General features: G+C 51.2%; 1 protein-coding gene across 2 annotated transcripts in view; it reads left to right on the forward strand.

Annotated features, from left to right (window-relative positions):
• Positions 1-27: 27 nt before the first annotated feature.
• TBCD (tubulin folding cofactor D) overlaps positions 28-21728 on the forward strand; it is a 186260-nt gene continuing 164559 nt past the window's right edge. Inside the window, exons 1-6 of one of the 2 annotated variants that reach the window (XM_033181724.1) lie at positions 28-438; positions 5708-5758; positions 10413-10510; positions 12378-12479; positions 15483-15629; positions 20692-20747. In XM_033181724.1, coding sequence (XP_033037615.1) covers positions 255-438; positions 5708-5758; positions 10413-10510; positions 12378-12479; positions 15483-15629; positions 20692-20747 — 638 coding nt within the window. In that variant the 5' untranslated portion in view covers positions 28-254. The remainder of the gene's footprint in view (positions 439-5707; positions 5759-10412; positions 10511-12377; positions 12480-15482; positions 15630-20691; positions 20748-21728) is intronic. The other variant, XM_033181725.1, reaches the window with a different exon arrangement.

Consider the following 21728-nt stretch of genomic DNA (forward strand, 5'->3'; position numbering starts at 1 on the left):
GCGCGCTCTTCTGCACGCTCGCGTCCTCCCGTGCTCGGCGCCGTCCCGCGCGCGGTATTTTGGCAGCCGGCGCGTTCCGTAGCGAGGCCGGCGAGCGGGGTCGGAGGTCGCGGGGCGGGGCCAGCGTCTGTCGCCGCCTCAGCGGGCGCCTCCTTTTCTTCCCTCATCACTCATCCCCGGCTCTCACGCTCTAGCGGAGTCGGAGCTGCGAGTCCGCCGTCCGTGAGGCGGGGCGCGGTCCCTAGGCAGCCGAGATGGCGTTGAGCGACCAGCCGGCCGCGGGCGGCCCCGACGAGGAGGCGGAGGAGGAGACACTGGTCTTTCGCGCGGCGCTGGAAGCGTTCGGCGAGAGCGCGGAGACCCGGGCGCTGCTGGGCCGCCTGTGGGAGGTGCACGGCGGCGGCGTGGCGCGCGAGGTGGCCCTGGAGCGGTTCCGCGGTGCGTGGGCGGGGCCGCGCGCCCGCTTTCTCCCCCAGCCCGGGCTCGGCGCTCTGGGTGCACTTTCCCGGGCGGGGACCGCAGCCGACGGCGCCGGCTGCTCTGCGAGGGCTGCCGGTGCGCGGTCCCGCGGGCCGTGGTGGGGCGCGGCCTTTCCCGGCGGGAGAGGGCCACCCCGGCGCGGCGCTCGGTGCACGGGGCAGACGCGCACCTTCCTTGGGGGGATCGTGGCCCGCGGAGCGCCTGCTCGCGCGGGGGGAAGTCTCTGCGGCCTTCCCGGGAGGCGGGGTGCAGAAGCCCTCCCGCCCCGGTCTCCGTCACTGGAGGAGGTTCCTGGGCCGGGGAGACTCGGGCCAGACCCCTCCGGACGGCCGGTCAGCCCTGCCGTGCCTGCCTCCTGCGAATGCCGTGTGGACAGGGAGATAGGGAATGAGAGGGGAACGCGGGGAACAAACCTGCTGCAAACAAAGGGCGCCTTGGGTGGGGGGCAGCAGCCTGCCGGTTCCGTGGACGCGATGGACGGAGCGGGCTGGCTGGCCGGGTCCGTGCCTCTGCAGGCAGGGTGCGGTGTGGGTACCCCGTGGAGGCCATTCAATGAATCTCAGTTCTCCGAATTCAGACCCACCTTTACCGCTGTCTATAATGGATTATTTCCAAACAAGTCCTTAGGATCTCGTAGTTAAATGTTACATAGGGTTTTGTAATTCAGTAAAATCATCTTTGTAGACCCTTTGAGTAAGAAGAACTTCTGCGTTATTTGGCCTTCCTCATTTCGGAATGACAGCACTCTGATTTTAGGAGTCAGGCAGGGTGGGGGCCCTCGGCGCGGGAGTGCGGGCTACGGCGTCAGATGCTCCTGCCTGTGAATTCTGGCCCTGTCACTTGGACCTGATGCTTCATTGCCCGCTTCTTCGGCTGTAAGCTGGGGCGAATAACGATACCTCTGTGCGGAACTGTTCTGAGGGTGAGGGACCCTCATCCAGGAACCAGTGAAGCCAGATTTCTGGTTCCTGGTGTAAGAGCCCAATCAATGGGTTCTTTCTTTTTTCCCTTTTTCTTTTTTTGAGACGAAGTCTTGCTCTGTTGCCCAGGCTGGAGTACAGTGGTGCGATCTCGGCTCACTGCAACCTCTACTTCCCGGGTGCAAGCGATTCTCCTGTCTCAGCCTCCTGGGTAGCTGAGACTGCAGGCGCGCGCCACCACGCCCGGCTTGTTTTGTATTTTTCTTTCTTTCTTTTTTTTTTTTTGAGACGGAGTCTCGCTCTGTTGCCCGGGCTGGAGTGCTGTGGCCAGATCTCAGCTCACTGCAAGCTCCGCCTCCCGGGTTCCCGCCATTCTCCTGCCTCAGCCTCCCGAGTAGCTAGGACTACAGGCGCCCGCCACCTCGCCCGGCTAGTTTTTTGTATTTTTAGTAGAGACGGGGTTTCACCGTGTTAGCCAGGATGGTCTCGATCTCCTGACCTCGTGATCCGCGCGTCTCGGCCTCCCAAAGTGCGGGATACAGGCTTGAGCCACCGCGCCCGGCCTGTTTTGTATTTTTCGTAGAAGGAGTTTCACCATGTTGGTCACACTGGTCTCAAACTCCTGACCTCAAGTGGTCGCCCACCTCAACCTCCCAAAGTGTTGAGATTACGGGTGTGAGCCACCGCGCTCGGCCGCAGTGGATTCTTCTTGCGGGCTGCCCAGATAGAGTTGATTTGTCAGGGTGGGGGACTTTCGATGGAGGTTTATTTCATGCAGAGCTGGTGAAAGGGAGACTAGACTATAGGTGTGTGTTTTTTTTTTGTTTTTGTTTTTTTGAGGCGGAGTCTCACTTTGTACCCCAGGGTGGAGTGCAGTGATGAGATCTTGGCTCACTGTAACCTCCACAACCTCCACCTCCGGGTTCAAGCGATTCGCCTGCCTCAGCCTCCCGAGTAGCTGGAACTACAGGTGCGTGCGACCACGCCCGCCTAATTTTTTGTATTTTTAGTAGAGACGGGTTCACCGTGTTAGCCAGGATGGTCTCGATCTCCTGACCTCGTGATCCGCGCGTCTCGGCCTCCCAAAGTGCTGGGATTACAGGCTTGAGCCACCGCGCCGGCCTGTTTTGTATTTTTCGTAGAAGGAGTTTCACCATGTTGGTCACACTGGTCTCAAACTCCTGACCTCAAGTGGTCGCCCACCTCAACCTCCCAAAGTGTTGAGATTACGGGTGTGAGCCACCGCGCTCGGCCGCAGTGGATTCTTCTTGCGGGCTGCCCAGATAGAGTTGATTTGTCAGGGTGGGGGACTTTCGATGGAGGTTTATTTCATGCAGAGCTGGTTGAAAGGGAGACTAGACTATAGGTGTGTGTTTTTTTTTTGTTTTTGTTTTTTTTGAGGCGGAGTCTCACTTTGTACCCCAGGGTGGAGTGCAGTGATGAGATCTTGGCTCACTGTAACCTCCACAACCTCCACCTCCCGGGTTCAAGCGATTCGCCTGCCTCAGCCTCCCGAGTAGCTGGAACTACAGGTGCGTGCGACCACGCCCGCCTAATTTTTTGTATTTTTAGTAGAGACGGGTTTCACCGTGTTAGCCAGGATGGTCTCCATCTCCTGACCTCGTGATCCATCTGCCTCAGCCTCCCAAAGTGAGCCACCACGCCCAGCTGGAGTTTTATTGTTACTCAAATCAGTTTCCCTGAGAATTTGAGGGTTAGGGTTTTTTAGAGGTAATCTGGGGGAAAGGATGCGGGTGGCTGATTGGTTAGGGGCATACAATCACAGGGGAGTCGGAAATGATGCTCCGTGATGTGCTGAATCGCTTCTGGGTGGGGCCCCAGGAGCAGTGGGCGGGTCCAGGTGGAGCTATCATAGGTCGGAGGATGTTAGTGTAGGTGTGGGACTTGGAAACAATCTGAACAGACATCTTTTTTTTTTTTTTTTTGAGACGGAGTCTCGCTCTGTCGCCCGGGCTGGAGTGCAGTGGCCGGATCTCAGCTCACTGCAAGCTCCGCCTCCCGGGTTTACACCATTCTCCTGCCTCGGCCTCCCGAGTAGCTGGGACTACAGGCGCCCGCCACCTCGCCCGGCTAGTTTTTTGTACTTTTAGTAGAGACGGGGTTTCACTGTGTTAGCCAAGATGGTCTCGATCTCCTGACCTCGTGATCCGCCCGTCTCGGCCTCCCAAAGTGCTGGGATTACAGGCTTGAGCCACCGTGCCCGGCCCTTTTTTTTTTTTTTTTGAGAGGGAGTCTCACTCTGCCGCCCAGGCTGGAGTGCAGTGGCGCGATCTCGGCTCACTGCAAGCTCCGCCTCCCGGGTTTACGCCGTTCTCCTGCCTCAGCCTCCCGAGTAGCTGGGACTACAGGCGCCCGCCATCTCGCCCGGCTAGTTTTTTGTATTTTTTAGTAGAGACGGGGTTTCACCGTGTAGACCAGAATGGTCTCGATCTCCTGACCTCGTGATCCGCCCGTCTCGGCCTCCCAAAGTGCTGGGATTACAGGCTTGAGCCACCGCGCCCGGCCCTGAACAGACATCTTTAAAGGCCAGACTCAGGTTCTGCAATGGTGATGTGGTCTGCAGAAGTAATTGGAGAACTCGCATGTCTTGTGATCTCAAGAATAATGGTTGGCAATTATGTTACACCTTGACGGAATTCAGGCTCCCCTCCTCCTAGCCTGGTAGCCTCTTACTAACTTTACAAAGGCAGTTGAGTTTTGGGGAAGGGCTCTTAGCATTTAAGTTATCAGCTAAATGTCTCCCAAAGGTAACTTAAGCTTGAAGACTAAAGGCATGAGGGGGTTGGCTGGATCATATCTCCCACATTGCCATAATTTCCTCACTGATCTAACTTTTGCAAAGGCAGTTTTGCTGGGAAGCAGTGGGTGTGTTCACATGTGGAGATGGGAGCTGCCAGATTGGACAGAAGCAGTTTCAGCTGCTGAGAGGAGGCCAAATAGGTGGCTCAGGGTCTGGGAAGTTGAGTCATGGGTTTGAAGAGCTGGCAGCTGTGTGGAAGGGAGCAGTGCCTGGATATGTTCACCAAAAATCTGAGACAAGTCTCAATCAGTTGAGGTTAAGGATGTGCCCGTGAGGCAGCCTCAGGAGGTCACATGTCCCCTAGGAAGTCAGGCTACAGCTTAGTTTTTATACGGTCTAGGGAGACATGAGACATCAATCAATACCTGTAAGATGTACTTTGGTCTAGTTAGGAAAGGTGGGACATCTTGGGTGGGAGGGCGTCCAGGTCATTGGTGGATTCAAATATTTCACAATTGATGATTGGTTGAAAGAGTTTATCCAAAGACCTGGAATCCATAGAAGGGATTGTCTAGATTAAGATAAATTGTGGAGACCAAGGTTCTTCTTATGCAGATGAAGGTTCCAGTTAGCTGGTTTCAGAGAGAATAGATTGTAAATGCTTTTTATCAGACTAAAAAGGTACCAGACTTGGTTAATTTTCTCCTGGATCAGGGAAAAGACCTAGAAAGGGAAGGGATTCTTGACAGAATGTAGCTTTTCCCCACAAGAGACAACTTATTAGGGCCATTTCAAAATATGTTAAATATATTTTAGGGAAAAATATTTTGATTTCCTTCAGGGCCTGCTGTCATGTGATGCTATACTAGAATCAGGCTGGAATTTGCTGTCTTATTGCTACTTAAGATTTAATTACAATTTATTACTACTTAAGTTTTAATGCTAATACTGATCAGCTGTGCCTGAATTCCAGCCGGAGGAGGGTATAATGAGGCCTGTGCGGCCCCGTCCCCCCGCCACTCGCTTCCCATCATGAGGCCTGAACAAGTTTTTCGGGTTAAGTTTGGAATGCCCTTGGCCAAGAGGAGGGGTCTGTTAGATGGCTGGGGGGCTTAGAATTTTGTTTTCAGTTTACAGGCATATTTGGCAGGGAAGTGTGAGAGGAATGCCAGGGATGTGTGTCTCACAGGGACAGCCTTGAGCTTGGCCTTTAACTGCTGGCAGAGGCAGGGGAAAGTGAAGGAAGAAATAGGTGAGGAGGAGACTGTTAGGAAGAGTATAGAGGAAGTGGGAAAAGAGGAACGGTGTGCCAAGCAAGCAAAGTGCACGAGGCTGGGCCACGGCCCTCAAAGGGCTAGAGGGAGGTGGGGCATTCCCTCCAGGTGGCCTGTGTGGCCTCCCTCAGTGAGAGGGGAGGTATGCTCTTGAGTACTAGGGAAAAGGTGGAGCTGCTCTGTGGAAATTAGCAAGGGAAAACGGGATTTTTCAGGCTCATGGGTATGTTTGGCCTCGTGATGATTAATTTTCCTGTTATGTTTGTTTTTAGTAATAATGGACAAATACCAGGAGCAGCCTCATCTGTTGGACCCACACCTTGGTAAGAATAGAAGCTGCTGATTTTGATCTTTCAATTACAGATGACCACAGAGGCCTTGGTGTATGGTTGGCACATGCATGTGCTTTGCCAGGATAAAGGGCCAAGTGTCCCTGTCTTACTTGCTTGCAGGGCCTGGCTGGTTGGTTTTAGCCGACCTGTGATAGTGGCTTGAGTTCCAGATGTCACTCTAGGCTGGGGACTGGGGGGAGAGGTGTCTGAGCTACTTTCTTCCTCTCTGCTAAAGAAACAGCATTTGCTCCTCATGTGTTTTTAGTTTACAGTAGTTTTAGTTTACATCTGAGCACATGTCTTTCTGATAATAGTCATACAGGGTCAGGTGTTTCCCATGGGCCATCATTTAATCCTCATGGCAGCTAAGGAGGGCGTCTGTGGTCATCTCCAGTTTACAGATGGGGACACAGGCTTTGTTTTCTTTAGTGTAAGGGGTGTGGTTTCTTATTGTCTTTATTTTTGATGTATTTCACATTGATTAAAATTTTTCTTTTTCTACCTACAAATAAAACGCATGCTCCTGGCAGTTAACCTGGGAAAGAGGAAGGTAGCAATATTCACCACGTTGAGAGGCAGCATGGGTGGGGACTATACACCTTGGCTTCACAGCCCGGTTTCACCACTCAGTCTTTGAGCTGCTTTTTGCCTGGGTTTCCTTGCCCCCTGTGGTGTTGAGATCTGTGTGGGAGGCGCTAAGGGTCAGTCTTTTGTGTGCGCACATGTGCCTCTTAAAGAGTAGCTGGTTTTGTGCATCCTGTTGTGGTTTTTTTCCTTCAAATAACACATTTTGGCTGGGGGTGGTGACTCACGGCTGTAATCCCAGCACTTTGGGAGGCCGAGGTGGGTGGATCCCTTGAGGTCGGGAGTTGGAGACCAGCATAACCAACATGGTGAAACTCCATCTCTACTAAAAATACAAAATTAGCCGGACGCAGTGGCGTATGCCTGTAGTCTCAGCTGCTGAGGAGGCTGAGGCAGGAGAATCACTTGAACGGAGGTTCAAGGAGGTTCAAGGAGCGGAGGTTGCAGTGAGCCGAGATTGCACCACTGTACTCCAGCCTGGGTGACACAGTGAGACTTAGATTTTTGTAGGAGGTGAACTTTCTGGACTGTCACGGGTCTGAGGAACAAGGAATGGAGTTTTGCAGTTGGTGGATGGCATGGCTGGGTGGAGACAGAAGGTGTGCTTCCATCCATTGTCTTTCCACTTCTAGTGTTACCAGACCCAGACCCAGACCCAGTGTCTGGATGTCGTCTTCTTTTTTTTTTTTTTTTGAGACAGAGTCTTGCTCTGTCGCCAGGCTGGAGTGCAGTGGCATGAACTCAGCTCACTGCAAGCTCCGCCTCCTGGGTTCTTGCCATTCTCTTGCCTCAGCCTCCCAAGTTGCTGGGACTACAGGTGCTGGCTGTCACGCCTGGCTAATTTGTTTCGTTATTTTTTTTTTTTTAGTAGAGATGGGGTTTCACCGTGTTAGCCAGGATGGTCTCGATCTCCTGACCTCGTGATCCGCCCGCCTCGGCCTCCCAAAGTGCTGGAATTACAGGCGTGAGCCACCGCGCCCGGCCTGTCTCAATCTCTTGACCTCATGATCTGCCCGCCTTGGCCTCCTAAAGTGCTGGGATTACAGGCATGAGCCACTTTTTTTTTTTTTTTTTTTTTTTGAGACGGAGTCTCTCTTGCCCAGGCTGGAGTGCAGTGGCGCGATCTCCACTCACTGCAAGGTCCGCCTCCTGGGTTCACACCGTCCTCCTGCCTCAGCCTCCCGAGTAGCTGCGACTACAAGGCGCCTGCCATTGCGCCCGGCTAATTTTTGTATTTTTAGTAGAGACGGGGTTTCACCATGTTAGCCAGGATGGTCTCGATCTCCTGACCTCATGATCCACCTGCCTTGACCTCCCAGAGTGCTGGGATTGTTTCTTTTATCTGTTGATGGACATTTGAGTTGTCTCTGGTTTTTGGCTGTTTTTTTTTTTTTTTTTTTTTTGAGGCGGAGTCTCGCTCTGTCGCCAGGCTGGAGTGCAGTGGCCGGATCTCAGCTCACTGCAAGCTCCGCCTCCCGGGTTTACGCCATTCTCCTGCCTCAGCCTCCCGAGTAGCTGGGGCTACAGGCGCCCGCCACCTCGCCCGGCTAGTTTTTTTGTATTTTTAGTAGAGACGGGGTTTCACCGTGTTAGCCAGGATGGTCTCGATCTCCTGACCTCGTGATCCGCCCGTCTCGGCCTCCCAAAGTGCTGGGATTACAGGCTTGAGCCACCGCGCCCGGCCTTGGCTGTTAATAATAATGCTACATGATGGAATACCATACTGATTCCATGAAGATTGTCCTGTTGACCATTTCTGCGAACAAGGTATGAGGATTCCAGCTGCTCTGGGTTCTCTTCAGCACTCAGCGTTGCCAGTCTCTCTGAATTCAGGGGATGTATCTCGTTGTGTCCTTCTCTGCATTTCCCAGATGCCAGCTGCAGTTCTTTTCCATGTGTGAAGACTTGCAGCCCGGCGTAGGTCTGTTTTGTTGAACGTTCCACATGCACTTGAGGGATGTCTGTTCTGTTGTTGAGTAGATCGTTCTCTAAGTGTCACCTCAGTGAGGTGCTTGATAGTGCTGTTTAGGTTTCAGTGATTTTCTGCTCACTTGTTCCATCAGTTCCTGAGACAGGAGTGTCAAAGTTTTCAGCTGTTTCTCTTTTCATTTCTCTCAGCTTTTTCTTTGCTTATTTTGAAGCTCTGTAGGTTGGTGTGTATACTTACAGAATTGTTAAGTCTTCATGATGAATTGATCCTTTTATTATTATTATTATTATTATTATTATTATTTTTTTTTTTGAGACGGAGTCTGGCTCTGTCTCCCAGGCTGGAGTGCAGTGGCCGGATCTCAGCTCACTGCAAGCTCCGCCTCCCGGGTTTACGCCATTCTCCTGCCTCAGCCTCCGGAGTAGCTGGGACTACAGCGCCCGCCACCTCGCCCGGCTAGTTTTTTTTTTTTGTATCTTTTAGTAGAGACGGGGTTTCACTGTGTTAGCCAGGATGGTCTCGATCTCCTGACCTTGTGATCCGCCTGTCTCGGCCTCCCAAAGTGCTGGGATTACAGGCTTGAGCCACCGCGCCCGGCCGATCCTTTTATTATTATGAAACATCCTGTTTATCTCTGATAATATTACTTGTGCTGACATTTACTTTGTCTGATATTCACAGAGCCACTCCAGCTTTCTTACGACTCGTGATTGGTTGGAATATCTTTTTCCTTCTGCTTGCATTTAATCTAGCTATGTCTTTTTGCTTGTTTGTTTTTGTTTTTTAAGAGACAGGATTTTGGGTCAGGCGCGGTGGGCTCACTCCTGTAATCCCAGCACTTTGGGAGGCCGAGGTGGATGGATCACCTGAGGTCAGAAGTTCGAGACGAGACCAGCCTGGCCAACATGGTGAAACCCCGTTTCTACTAAAAATACAAAAATTAGGTGGGCGTGGTGACGCATGCCTGTAATTCCAGCTACTCGGGAATATGAGGCAGGAGAGTCGTCTGAACCCAGGAGGTAGAGGTTGCAGTGAGCCGAGATTGCGCCACTGCACTCCAGCCTCGGGGACAGAGCAAGACTCTGTCTCAAAAAGAAAAAAAAAAGAGAAGGCTTTTGCTCTGTTGCACAGGCTGGAGTGCAGTAGTAGGATCATAGCGCATTGCAGCCTTGAAATTCTGGCCTCTTGGCCGGGCGCGGTGGCTCAAGCCTGTAATCCCAGCACTTTGGGAGGCCGAGACGGGCGGATCACGAGGTCAGGAGATCGAGACCATCCTGGCTAACACGGTGAAACCCCGTCTCTACTAAAAATACAAAAAAAAAACTAGCCGGGCGAGGTGGCGGGCGCCTGTAGTCCCAGCTACTCGGGAGGCTGAGGCAGGAGAATGGCGTGAACCTGGGAGGCGGAGCTTGTAGTGAGCTGAGATCCGGCCACTGCACTCCAGCCTGGGCGACAGAGCGAGACTCCGTCTCAAAAAAAAAAAAAAAAAGAAATTCTGGCCTCTTGGCCGGGCGCAGTGGCTCAAGCCTGTAATCCCAGCACTTTGGGAGGCTGAGATGGGCGGATCACGAGGTCAGGAGATCGAGACCATCCTGGCTAACACGGTGAAACCCCGTCTCTACTAAAAATACAAAAAACTAGCCGGGCGAGGTGGCGGGCGCCTGTAGTCCCAGCTACTCCGGAGGCTGAGGCAGGAGAATGGCGTAAACCCGGGAGGCGGAGCTTGCAGTGAGCTGAGATCCGGCCACTGCACTCCAGCCCGGGCGACAGAGCAAGACTCCGTCTCAACAACAACAAAAAAAAAACAAAAAAAACCAAAAAACTAGCTGGGCGAGGTGGCGGGCGCCTGTAGTCCCAGCTACTCAGGAGGCTGAGGCAGGAGAATGGCATTAACCCGGGAGGCGGAGCTTGCAGTGAGCCAAGATCTGGCCACTGCACTCCAGCCTGGGCGACAGAGCGAGACCCCGTCTCAAAAAAAAAAAAAAAAAAAAAAATTCTGGCCTCAGATGATCCTCCCACCTTGGTCTCCCAAAGTGCTGGGAAAACAGGCAGGAGCCACCACACCTGGCGGGGCTCAGTGTCATGTTGATGTTAGCTTTTACAGTAAATGTTTCATATGTTTTTCCCTAGAATGGATGATGAACTTGTTGTTGGACATAGTGCAGGATCAGACATCTCCAGTTTCCCTCGTGCATCTGGCTTTTAAATTTCTTTACATCATCACCAAGGTAACGTTACCATAGCCCTTCAGAGCTGACATATACTTTTGTAATATTCTTGGTCCAGAGGTTACCCTCCAAAATGTTATTTCTCAAGACAGATAGTTCTTGGACACAAGTTGTGGGTTTAATTCTGTCCCTTTTTACTGTATGTTGGGGATCAGAATTGAGTGATGTGGGCCCTTTGGCTGAAACAGTGTCAAGATATTTAGCATCTTGCATTTGAATAGATTGAAGCACCATCTAGCTAGGAAGGGAATGGGGTGAAGATGAGACTAACTCAGAAAAAGTTCTTTTTTTTTTTTTTTTTTTTTTAGGCGGAGTCTCGCTCTGTCGCCCGGACTGGAGTGCAGTGGCCGGATCTCAGCTCACTGCAAGCTCCGCCTCCCGGGTTCCCGCCATTCTCCTGCCTCAGCCTCCCGAGTAGCTGGGACTACAGGCGCCCGCCGCCTCGCCCGGCTAGTTTTTGTATTTTTAGTAGAGACGGGGTTTCACCGTGTTAGCCAGGATGATCTCGATCTCCTGACCTCGTGATCCGCCCGTCTCAGCCTCCCAAAGTGCTGGGATTACAGGCTTGAGCCACCGCGCCCGGCCAGAAAAAGTTCTTACAAGGGAAAAGGAGGCCAGGCGTGGTGGCTCACACCTGTAATCCCAGCACTTTGGGAGGCTGAAGTGGGTGGATCACCTGTGGTCAGGAGTTCGAGACCAGCCTGGCCAACATGGTGAAACCCTGTCTCTGCTAAAAATACAAAAATTAGCTGGGCTTGTTGGCACATGCCTGTAATCCCAGCTGCTTGGGAGGCTGAGGTGGGAGAATGACTTGGACATGAGAGGCAGAGGTTGCAGTGAGCCAAGATCGTGCTGTTGCACTCCGGCTTGAGTGACAGCGCGAGACTGTGGAATGGAAGTGCCTCTCACTCTTTAATGTGCAGATGAATTTCCTGGAAATTTTGCTGTACTATAGATTTTGAGCAAGTAGGTCTAGGTTGGGGTCTCATAGTCTGCTTTTCTTACAAGCTTGCGGGTGTCTCTGTGCTGGCCCAGAGGCTCACTGTTGGTAGTTTTGACTATGGAAGTACTCACAGCCATCTCAGGGTAGGACTTGGGGTTTGTAGTGGTGAGGCAGTATTTCTGTTGTCTGGCGGGAGAGTCCTTGGCCAGCGAGAGGACACTATGGGTGGGCTGCCAAGGACACGCAGGCCTCTGTAGCTCTGCTGTTTGAGGTTAGGATTTCTCTGGAATGTGTGGTATCACTGAGTTTCATGGAAGTGTTAATGAATTTAGGCCCCTGAGGTTTGTATGCATTTATTCCTCATAAATGTCAGAGGACAGTCATATAAATGAACATATTTAATGACTGATTGCGTAAATATGGTAATGAATAACACTAGCCAGTTTAGGAAGGAAGGATAGCCTTTTTATTTTATTTATTTATTTTTTTGAGAGATGAGGTCTTGCTCTGTCACTCAGGCTAGAGTGCAGTGGTGCAGTCAGCTCACTGCAGCCTCGAACTCTTGGTCTCAAATGATTCTCCCTTCTGCCTCAGCCTCTCAGACTACAGGGCTGAGCCACCGCGCCTGTCTAATTTTTAATTTTTTGTGTTGCCCAGGCTGGTCCCAACTCTTGGTCTCAGGCTGTTCTTTTGCCTCAGCCTCCCAGAATGCTGGGGTTACAGGTGTGAGCACCGCTCCTGGCCATAGGTAGCTTTCTTGTGGTGACTGTGGTCTTATTAAATTGTGTCACTGTAATGTGACAGAATTCTCTTTGATCAGTGGGTCACATAGGTGGTGATTTTTGATGAAAGGGAAGAAAGGCAATTTTGCTGCTCTCTGTATTTTTAAATTTTATAATAATTCAGCATCTCTTTATTTGATAGGTTCGAGGCTATAAAACATTTCTTAGTTTATTTCCCCACGAAGTTGCTGACGTAGAGCCTGTTTTAGATTTGGTCACAGATCAGAATCCCAAGGACCATGAGGTGAGTGACTCTGCCTCCCCCTCTCGTCTCCAGCCCCTTCAGTGCCTGTCCTTCCTCCCTGCTTGCCCCACCCTGCTGCACCTTCCCCTTCCTGTTTCTTTCAGTTTTATCTCCCTTTGTTTTGTGTCACTCCTCTTTTCTTTTTCTTTTGACTTTTCCTTCTTGTACAAGTTGCTTTGAATTATTTTTGTTTAAAATTGCCCCTTTATAAAGAAAAATTATGCCTATGTATAGTTTAACAATAAATCTGTCATTGTTCATATTTTTTTTTTTTTTTTTTTTTTTTGAGACGGAGTCTCGCTCTGTCACCCGGGCTGGAGTGCAGTGGCCGGATCCTGGCTCACTGCAAGCTCCGTCTCCCGGGTTCATGCCATTCTCCTGCCTCAGCCTCCCGGGTAGCTGGGACTACAGGCGCCCGCCACCTCACCCGGCTGTTTTTTGTATTTTTTAGTAGAGACAGGGTTTCACCGTGTTAGCCAGGATGGTCTCGATCTCCTGACCTTGTGATCCGCCTGTCTCGGCCTCCCAAAGTGCTGGGATTACAGGCTTGAGCCACCGCGCCCGGCCCATATGTTTTTTTAACTCATGGAAGTATAACTGTGTTGGGTTCCCAAGACCACCCCAGGTTTGATGCTTCCCGAGGACTCGCAACACTCAGCATAGATTCCTCCTTTTGGCTGTCACTTGTTATGGCAAAATAATACACAGCACAATCAGCACAGGGAAAAGGCACATGGGATGGGGTCTGGGGAGAACCAGGCAGGAGCTCCCAGGGTCCTCCAGTTGGGTCCCACAGGGCCTGTGACATTCCCCCAGCAGTGAGATGTGACCTCACCTGTGAGGTGTCTATCAGGGAAGCACGTTTGAGCCTCAGTGCCCAGGGCTTTCGCTGGCGTCTGGCCACGTGGACACCTCGGCCTGGCACGAAATAAAATTCCAGACCCCCAGGAGGAAAGCAGGTGCCAGCATAAAGCACACGGTTTGTGCAGATTGAGCCAGCAAGGGGCCCTCATCAAGCAGGACTTGGTGGGAGGCCTGCTGGCGTCCAGGCCCCTGGATGCCAGCCCACGGCCGTCCTCGCCAGGGGCCTTTCCTTGGACGGCAGCGGGGCCTGCTGTGCTCGCTGTCATCTGCACGGTATGTATTCGGAAGAGCACACGGTTTATAACCGTGCTGTGCAGTGGCTTGTCTTGGCGTGGGCGTGCCTGCTGAGAGCTGTGGGGCATTTCCCTGCTGCTCTGCCCTCCGTGCCCCTTTCCCTAGTGCTTCTAGCGCCCCCCAGTGGAATGATTGCAGGGACAAATTGGAATGTTTTAGTAATTACTGAAAATAAGGGTACTCCTTTTTTATTAGAAGTTGATAATTGTTCCTTTATTCTTTTTGTTTTATTTTATTTATTTATTATTTATTTATTTATCTATTTTTTGAGACGGAGTCTCGCTCTGTCGCCCAGGCTGGAGTGCAGTGGCCGGATCTCAGCTCACTGCAAGCTCCGCCTCCCGGGTTTACGCCATTCTCCTGCCTCAGCCTCCCGAGTAGCTGTGACTACAGGCGCCCGCCACCTCGCCCGGCTAGTTTTTTGTATTTTTTAGTAGAGACGGGGTTTCACGGTGTTAGCCAGGATGGTCTCAATCTCCTGACCTTGTGATCCACCTGTCTCGGCCTCCCAAAGTGCTGGGATTACAGGCTTGAGCCACCGCGCCCGGCCTTATTTTTTTATTTTTTTGAGACGGAGTCTTGCTCTGTCACCCAGGCTGGAGTGCAGTGGCATGATCTCAGCTCACTGCAAGCTCCGCCTCCTGGGTTCACGCCATTCTCCTGCCTCAGCCTTCCGAGTAGCTGGGACTACAGGTGCCCGCCACCATGCCCATCTAATTTTTTGTATTTTTAGTAGAGACGGGATTTCACCATGTTAGCCAGGATGGTCTCGATCTCCTGACCTCGTGATCCTCCTGCCTCGGCCTCCCAAAGTGCTGGGATTACAGGTGTGAGCCACCGCACCCAGCCCTTTTTAAAAAAATTTTTTTTTATTTTAAAAACAGAATTTCATTCTTGTTGCCCAGGTTGGAGTGCAATGGCACAATCTCGGCTCACTGCAACCTCCGCCTCCCGGGTTCTAAGCAATTCTCCTGCCTCAGCCTCCTGAGTAGCTGAGAATACAGGCATGTGCCATCACGCCAGGGTAATTTTGTGTTTTTAGTAGAAACAGGGTTTCTCCATGTTGGTCAGGCTGGTTTAGAACTCCTGACCTCGGCCGGGTGCAGTGGCTCACGCCTGTAATCCCAGCACTTTGGGAGGCTGAGGTGGGCGGATCACGAGCTCAGGAGATTGAGACCACCCTGGCTAACATGGTGAAACCCTGTCTGTACTAAAAATACGAAAATTTAGCCGGGCGTGGTGGCAGGTGCCTGTAGTCCCAGCTACTCAGGAGGCTGAGGCAGGAGAATGGTGTGAACCCAGAAAGCGGAGCTTGCAGTGAGCAGAGATCGCGCTGTTGCACTCCAGCCTGGGTGACAGAGCAAGACTCTGTCTCCAAAAAAAAAAAAAAAATGGAACTCCTGACCTCAGGTGATCTGCCTGTCGTCTCGGCCTCCCAAAGTGCTGGGATTACAGGTGTGAACAACTGTGCCTGGCCTTTATTCTTAGGTGTTTGTACTTTTTATCTGTTTTTCACTTTCCCAAAATGACAGTTTGTATGTTGAGAGGGGCCAGCGAAGAGAAGCTGTTATACTGATGTATTATGATTTTTCTTTGTTCATTTCAATGTCTCTTTTGACTGTGGAGCTGGCTAAGTTATGGCAGTGGGTGTGCGTGGTGGGGATTCTGGGGGGATGTGGTGAGGAGCTGGTGAATGGCCTGCATTTCTGGCCCTGAGGGTGATGGCACTTGAATGGCTTTAGTGGGCACTGGGTGGGCCTGGAGGGCAGTGACTTTAAGTAGATTGTGGCTAGTGGCCTCTGTTTTTCAAACAAGGCTCGTTCATACTGTGATTTAATTTTTTAGACTTGGGAAACCCGCTACATGCTTTTGCTATGGCTCTCTGTGACCTGCCTGATCCCTTTTGATTTTTCTCGCCTTGATGGGAACCTCCTCACCCAGCCTGGGCAAACACGAATGTCCATAATGGACCGTATTCTCCAAATAGCAGAGGTAAATATCATGCAGATAATTAGCTGCTAATTAGTATTCACTTTCACGTTCATGCTGGCTTGATATTAGTGTTTTACTCAGTAAGCTTTTGATACTTATATATTTATTCAACTGCTGTTTTTGTCAGTGGGGTAAACTCCCATATGACAACTTCTTTTGAAATTGTGATAATTCATGTAGGGTCAGGTTGAGTTAGCAAATCTCATTTCTTTGTAGATGATGCAAATACTCTGTTGAGGGTAATCATGGCAAGTAAGGAAGGGGCTTAGTGGCAATGGTAAGAGAAAATAAGGACCCAGTTTACATTTAGTTCTTAACATTATATAAAAGATGCTCATTTGTAGGAAAACTAGAAGATAAAGATAAGCATGAAAACTACGAAATTTAGATTAATGAAATTCTAGCACCAAGAGATACGTTCTTTATTTCCTTCAAACTTTTCCTGGTGTAAATATTATGCATATAAACACAGCTTATTGTATTAGTTATCTATTGGATCATAAGTAATTACCCCAGACTTGAGTATTTGACCACATTTATCCTCTTGCAGTTTCTGTGGGTCGGAGTCTGGCATGGCTGAGCTGGGTCCTCTGTGTCAAGCTTGTCCACAGCTGCAGTTAAAATTTGATGTGGGCAGGCTTTGCCCCAAGGCCGTTGGATTGAGGCCACCCTCAGTTCTTTGCCACCTGGGCCCCTCCAACTTAGCGGCTTAGTCCATCAAAGCCTGCAAGGGAGAGGCTCTGCTAATGAGATGGAAGTCATGATATGTTACCTGATCATGGAAGTGATGTCCCATTCCTCTGCCAGATCCTGTGGTTAGCAGCAAGTCACTGAGTCCAACCCACACAAGCGAGCACTAGGAGGCTGTCAGGCTCTGAGCCATCTCAGTTGTCTTGGTCTTCCTGCCACGTTGACCGCGATAACCCAGGTCAGCGTTCACTGACTGCCTGCTGTGTGCCTGGCACCATTCAAACACTCATAGATTAATCTTGTTTTTTTCTTTTTTGAGACGGAGTCTCGCTCCGTTGCCCGGGCTGGAGTGCAGTGGCTGGATCTCGGCTCATTGCAAGCTACGCCTCCCGGGTTTACGCCATTCTCCTGCCTCAGCCTCCTGAGTAGCTGGGACTACAGGCGCCCGCCACCTCGCCCAGCTAGTTTTTTGTATTTTTTAGTAGAGATGGGGTTTCACCGTGTTAGTCAGGATGTTCTCGAACTCCTGACCTCGTGATCCGCCCGTCTTCATAGATTAATCTTTAATCACTTATGGATTAATAACCTATACATTGGGTTGGGCGTGGTGGGTCACTCCTGTAATCCCAACACTTTGGGAGGCTGGGGCAGGCAGATCACGTGAGGTTAGGAGTTCGAGACCAGCCTGGCCAACATGGTGAAACCCTGTGTCTATTAACAATACAAAAATTAGCTGGGTCTGGGCCGGGCGCGGTGGCTCAAGCCTGTAATCCCAGCACTTTGGGAGGCCGAGACGGGCGGATCACAAGGTCAGGAGATCGAGACCATCCTGGCTAACACGGTGAAACCCCGTCTCTACTAAAAATACAAAAACTAGCCGGGCGAGATGGCGGGCGCCTGTAGTCCCAGCTACTCGGGAGGCTGAGGCAGGAGAATGGCGTAAACCCGGGAGGCGGAGCTTGCAGTGAGCTGAGATCTGGCCACTGCACTCCAGTCCCGGCGACAGAGCGAGACTCCGCCTCAAAAAAAAAAAAAAAAAAAAAAAAAATTAGCTGGGTCTGGTGACAGATACCTGTAATCCCAGTTACTCAAGAGGCTGAGGCAGAAGAATCGTTTGAACCTGGGAGGCGGAGGTTGCAGTCTGCCGAGATTGTGCCACTGCACTCCAGCCTGGGTGACAGAGCAAGACTCTATCTCAAAAAAAAAAAAAAAAATTTAAACTATACGTTGATTTATAGATCATCAGTGATTATTTTTTTTTTTTTTTTTTTTTTTTTTTTTTTTTTTTTGAGGCGGAGTCTCGCTCTGTCGCCCAGGCTGGAGTGCAGTGGCCGGATCTCAGCTCACTGCAAGCTCCGCCTCCCGGGTTTACGCCATTCTCCTGCCCCAGCCTCCCGAGTAGCTGGGACTACAGGCGCCGCCACCTCGCCCGGCTAGTTTTTGTATTTTTAGTAGAGGCGGGGTTTCACCGTGTTAGCCAGGATGGTCTTGATCTCCTGACCTCGTGATCCGCCCGTCTCGGCCTCCCAAAGTGCTGGGATTACAGGCTTGAGCCACCGCGCCCGGCCCATCAGTGATTAATTGATTAACTGTGATAATCATTTAATTTTCCTTCACGAGGTTGTTGACAATTCTTACCCTCATTTAACCGAGAAGGCAACAGGCATAAAAATTAATAACTTAGTTTACTTTGCTCATGAATGGTGGATCCATATTTGAATCCAGGCCGTTTATCTCTGGAGTCGGTGCTCTTCATCAGGGCTCAACACTGCCCCATGACCTGCTGTTCTGCGTCCTTTTTACCCTCAGCAACACGTTCTTAGTGTCCTATGATGTCAGAAAGTGTCCCCCTCGTAATTGTTAAGGGAAAAGGTACTCCGTTGTAACCTAATTTAAAATTCTCTCTGATAGATGGATGTTTTGTTTGTTCTTGTTTTGTTATGTTAGAAGTAGTGTGGTGATGGGCCAGGTGTGGTGGCTCACGCCTGTAATCCCAGCACTCTGGGAGGCCAAGGTGGGCAGATCACCTGAGGTTGGAGTTTGAGACCAGCCTGACCGTGGAGAAACCCCGTCTCTACTAAAAATACGACATTAGCTGGGCGTGGTGGCACGCGCCTGTAATCCTAGCTACTCAGGAGGCTGAGGCAGGAGAATCCCTTGAACCTGGGAGGCGGAGGTTGCGGTGAGCCGAGATCGCACCATTGCACTCCAGCCTGGGCAACGAGAGTGAAACTCTGTCTGAAAAAAAAAAAAAGAAGTAGTGGGGCTGGGCGTGGTGGCTCACGCCTGTAATCCCAGCACTTTGGGAGGCTGAGGTGGGTGGATCACAAGGTCAGGAGATTGAGACCATCCTGGCTAACATGGTGAAACCCCATCTCTACTAAAAATACAAAAAATTAGCAGGGCGTGGTGGCGGGCGCCTGTAGTCCCAGCTACTCAGGAGGCTGAGGCAGGAGAATGGCGTGGACCTGGGAGGCAGAGCTTGCAGTGAGCCTAGATTGTGCCACTGCACTCCAGCCTGGGCGACAGAGCGAGACTCCGTCTCAAAACAAAACAAAACAAAAAAGTAGTGTGATTTACCCACCCTTGTTTACATATCTGTGGAGAGGGACTGGCAGGTCAAGGGAGCATGGTTTGTCAAGACTTGGCACTCTGTGATTGCCTTTAGAAAGCCTGCCCCAGAGACCAGGTGTGGTGGCTCACGCCTGTAATCCCAGCACTTTGGGAGGCTGAGGCAGTTGGATCACAGGATCAGGAGTTCAAGACCAGCCTGGACGAGATGGTGAAACCCCGTCTCTACTAAAAATACAAAAATTATCCGGGTATGGTGGCTGGTGCCTGTAATCCCAGCTACTCGGGAGGCTGAGGCAGAGCACTGCTTGAACCTGGGAGAGGTGAAGCTTGCAGTGAGCCCAGATTGCACCACTGCACTCCAGCCTGGGCAACAGAGCGAGACTCCATCTCAAAAAAAAAAAAAAAAAAAGCCTGCCTCAGAAAAAAGATCTAAGTGTATAGTGTATTGTTTTGGGAAAAAAAACTAGCCAAGACAAGCATTGGAAACATTTTAAGGCAGCCCTCCCAAAAATAAATCAAGCTGGGCATGGTGGTGTCATGCCTGTAATTCCAGCACTTTGGGAGGCCAGGGCAGGAGGGTAGCTTGAGCGCAGGAGTTTGAGAGCAGCCTAGGCAATATAATGTAACTCAATCTCTACCAAAAAATGAAAAAAATTAGCCAGGTGTGGTGGTACGCACCTTTGGTCCCAGCTATTCCGGAAGCCGAGGTGGGAGGGTCGCCTGAGCCCAGGAGGTTGATGCTGCAGTGAGTTTGTTTTTGAGATGGAGTCTTGCCCTATCACCCACGCTGGAGTGCGGTGGTCTAATCTCAGCTCACTGCAACCTCTGCCTTCGAGGCTCAAGCAGCCCTCCCACCTCAGCCTCCTGAGTAGTTGGGATTACAGGCGTGCACCATCATACCTGGCCAATTTTTGTATCATTAGTAGAGATGGGGTTTTACCATATTGACCAGGCTGGTCTCAAACTCCTGACCTCGGGTGATCCGCCTGCCCCAGCCTCCCAAAGTGCTGGGATTGCAGGTGTCAGCCACAGCGCCCAGCCTACAGTGAGCTTTGATCGCACCTCTGCACTCCAGCCTGGGTGACAGAGCAAGACCCTATCTCAAAACAACAGCAAAAAATCCCAAGACCAGCTACTTGGAGAGGCTGAGGCAGGAGAATGGCGTGAACCCAGGAGGCGGAGCTTGCAGTGAGCTGAGATGGTGCCACTTCACTCCAGCCTGGGCGACAGAATGAGACTCCGTCTCAAAAAAAAAAAAAAGTGTATACACCTACTCTGTACCCCCAAAATTACTAAAAATTAAAAATCTAGGCATTTGTAGTAAATCTAAGTGCTCTTCAGTTTGATGGGGCCTCTTGTCTAGTCTGAATGCTGATGGTTCCCTGTGCTGGAAGGCACATTAGGTGCTGGATGAATACTCTTGATTCTTTGTTACAATTGGGTAGGTCCTTTGTTTATATTTTCCTGCTCTGTTCTTGCAAATGTGTGTTTCAAGGGGGTGTGACCAAATGCTCTGTGTAGCTCAGGCACTTACCTGGGTGAGTGTAGCAGTTGGCAGCTGTAGCCCTTGGCTCAGATTGAAGACAGGTTTATTTGGCAGCTTTGGACTTAGGCCTGTGCTGGTAAGGTTTGTGAATCTGGGCCCTCGGAAGCTGGTGAGGGTGGGACTGGTGACTGTGTGGGGTCCCTGAGGCTGGCGTGTGCAGGACTCACCTGATGCCTGCTTGGCGACCGTGTGGGGTCCCCAAGGCTGGCGTGTGCAGCAATGACCGTGCCTGTGCTTCCCCCTTTCTTGCAGTCCTACTTAATTGTCAGTGACAAGGCCCGAGATGCAGCTGCGGTCCTCATGTCTAGGTAAGTTTCCATGGCATGTTTCTTGGTGCTTGGCTGGTGGGTTCTGAGGGGTTTGTTGGGGTACTGTTACGTGTTTCATGCATGTGTTTAGTCCTCAGATGGAGGACCCAGGGAAGTCTTCGGACCCCTCAGACTCTGGCTTTCTCTGAGGCAGCGTGCACCACTGTTTGGGCACAGAAGACCTCCGACCCTGAAATGACCACCCTTGGTGGTTTGGGGTGCTGGTGGGGGTCACCTGACAGGCCCATCGACAGGCGTGCAGGTCTAGAAGGGGCGTGGCGTCATCCCTGGGGTGCAGCCTCCCCACAGGAATGGAGTGGCAGTTACAAGAAACAGCTTGCGCCATCTCCCGTGGAGATGATGGGTGGTAGTGGGCCATTGTGGCTGGGGATGAAAATCCCCCAGCGTCCTGTGGTAACTGCACCCCCCATATGCTGCAGACAGGGGAAGGCGGTTTTTTTTTTTTTTTTTTTTTGAGACGGAGTCTTGCTCTGCCACCCAGGCTGGAGTGCAGTGGCCGGATCTCAGCTCACTGCAAGCTCTGCCTCCCGGGTTTACGCCATTCTCCTGCCTCAGCCTCCCGAGTAGCTGGGACTACAGGCGCCCGCCTCGTCGCCCGGCTAGTTTTTTGTATTTTTTAGTAGAGACGGGGTTTCACCCTGTTAGCCAGGATGGTCTCGATCTCCTGACCTCGTGATCCGCCCGTCTCGGCCTCCCAAAGTGCTGGGATTACAGGCTTGAGCCACCGCGCCCGGCCGGAAGGCGGTTTTCTCTGCTGAGCACAGCAGGCCTGCGGTGTTGGAAAGATACCAAGGATGTGTGTGTAGACTGAGCGAACCTGTTTCATGAGATGCAAAAAGGAAGAAAGCAGTATTTCTAAATCAGTATTTTACATGACACGTGATTTTAAGTACGTATGTAGTTTAGTAAGTCAGAACAGTTGACATATTCCCCCTCTGCAATGGTGAAAATCTAAAGCTG

The sequence above is a fragment of the Trachypithecus francoisi genome, unplaced genomic scaffold (assembly GCF_009764315.1).
Source record: "Trachypithecus francoisi isolate TF-2019V2 unplaced genomic scaffold, Tfra_2.0 Lachesis_group20, whole genome shotgun sequence".
NCBI lineage: Eukaryota > Metazoa > Chordata > Mammalia > Primates > Cercopithecidae > Trachypithecus > Trachypithecus francoisi.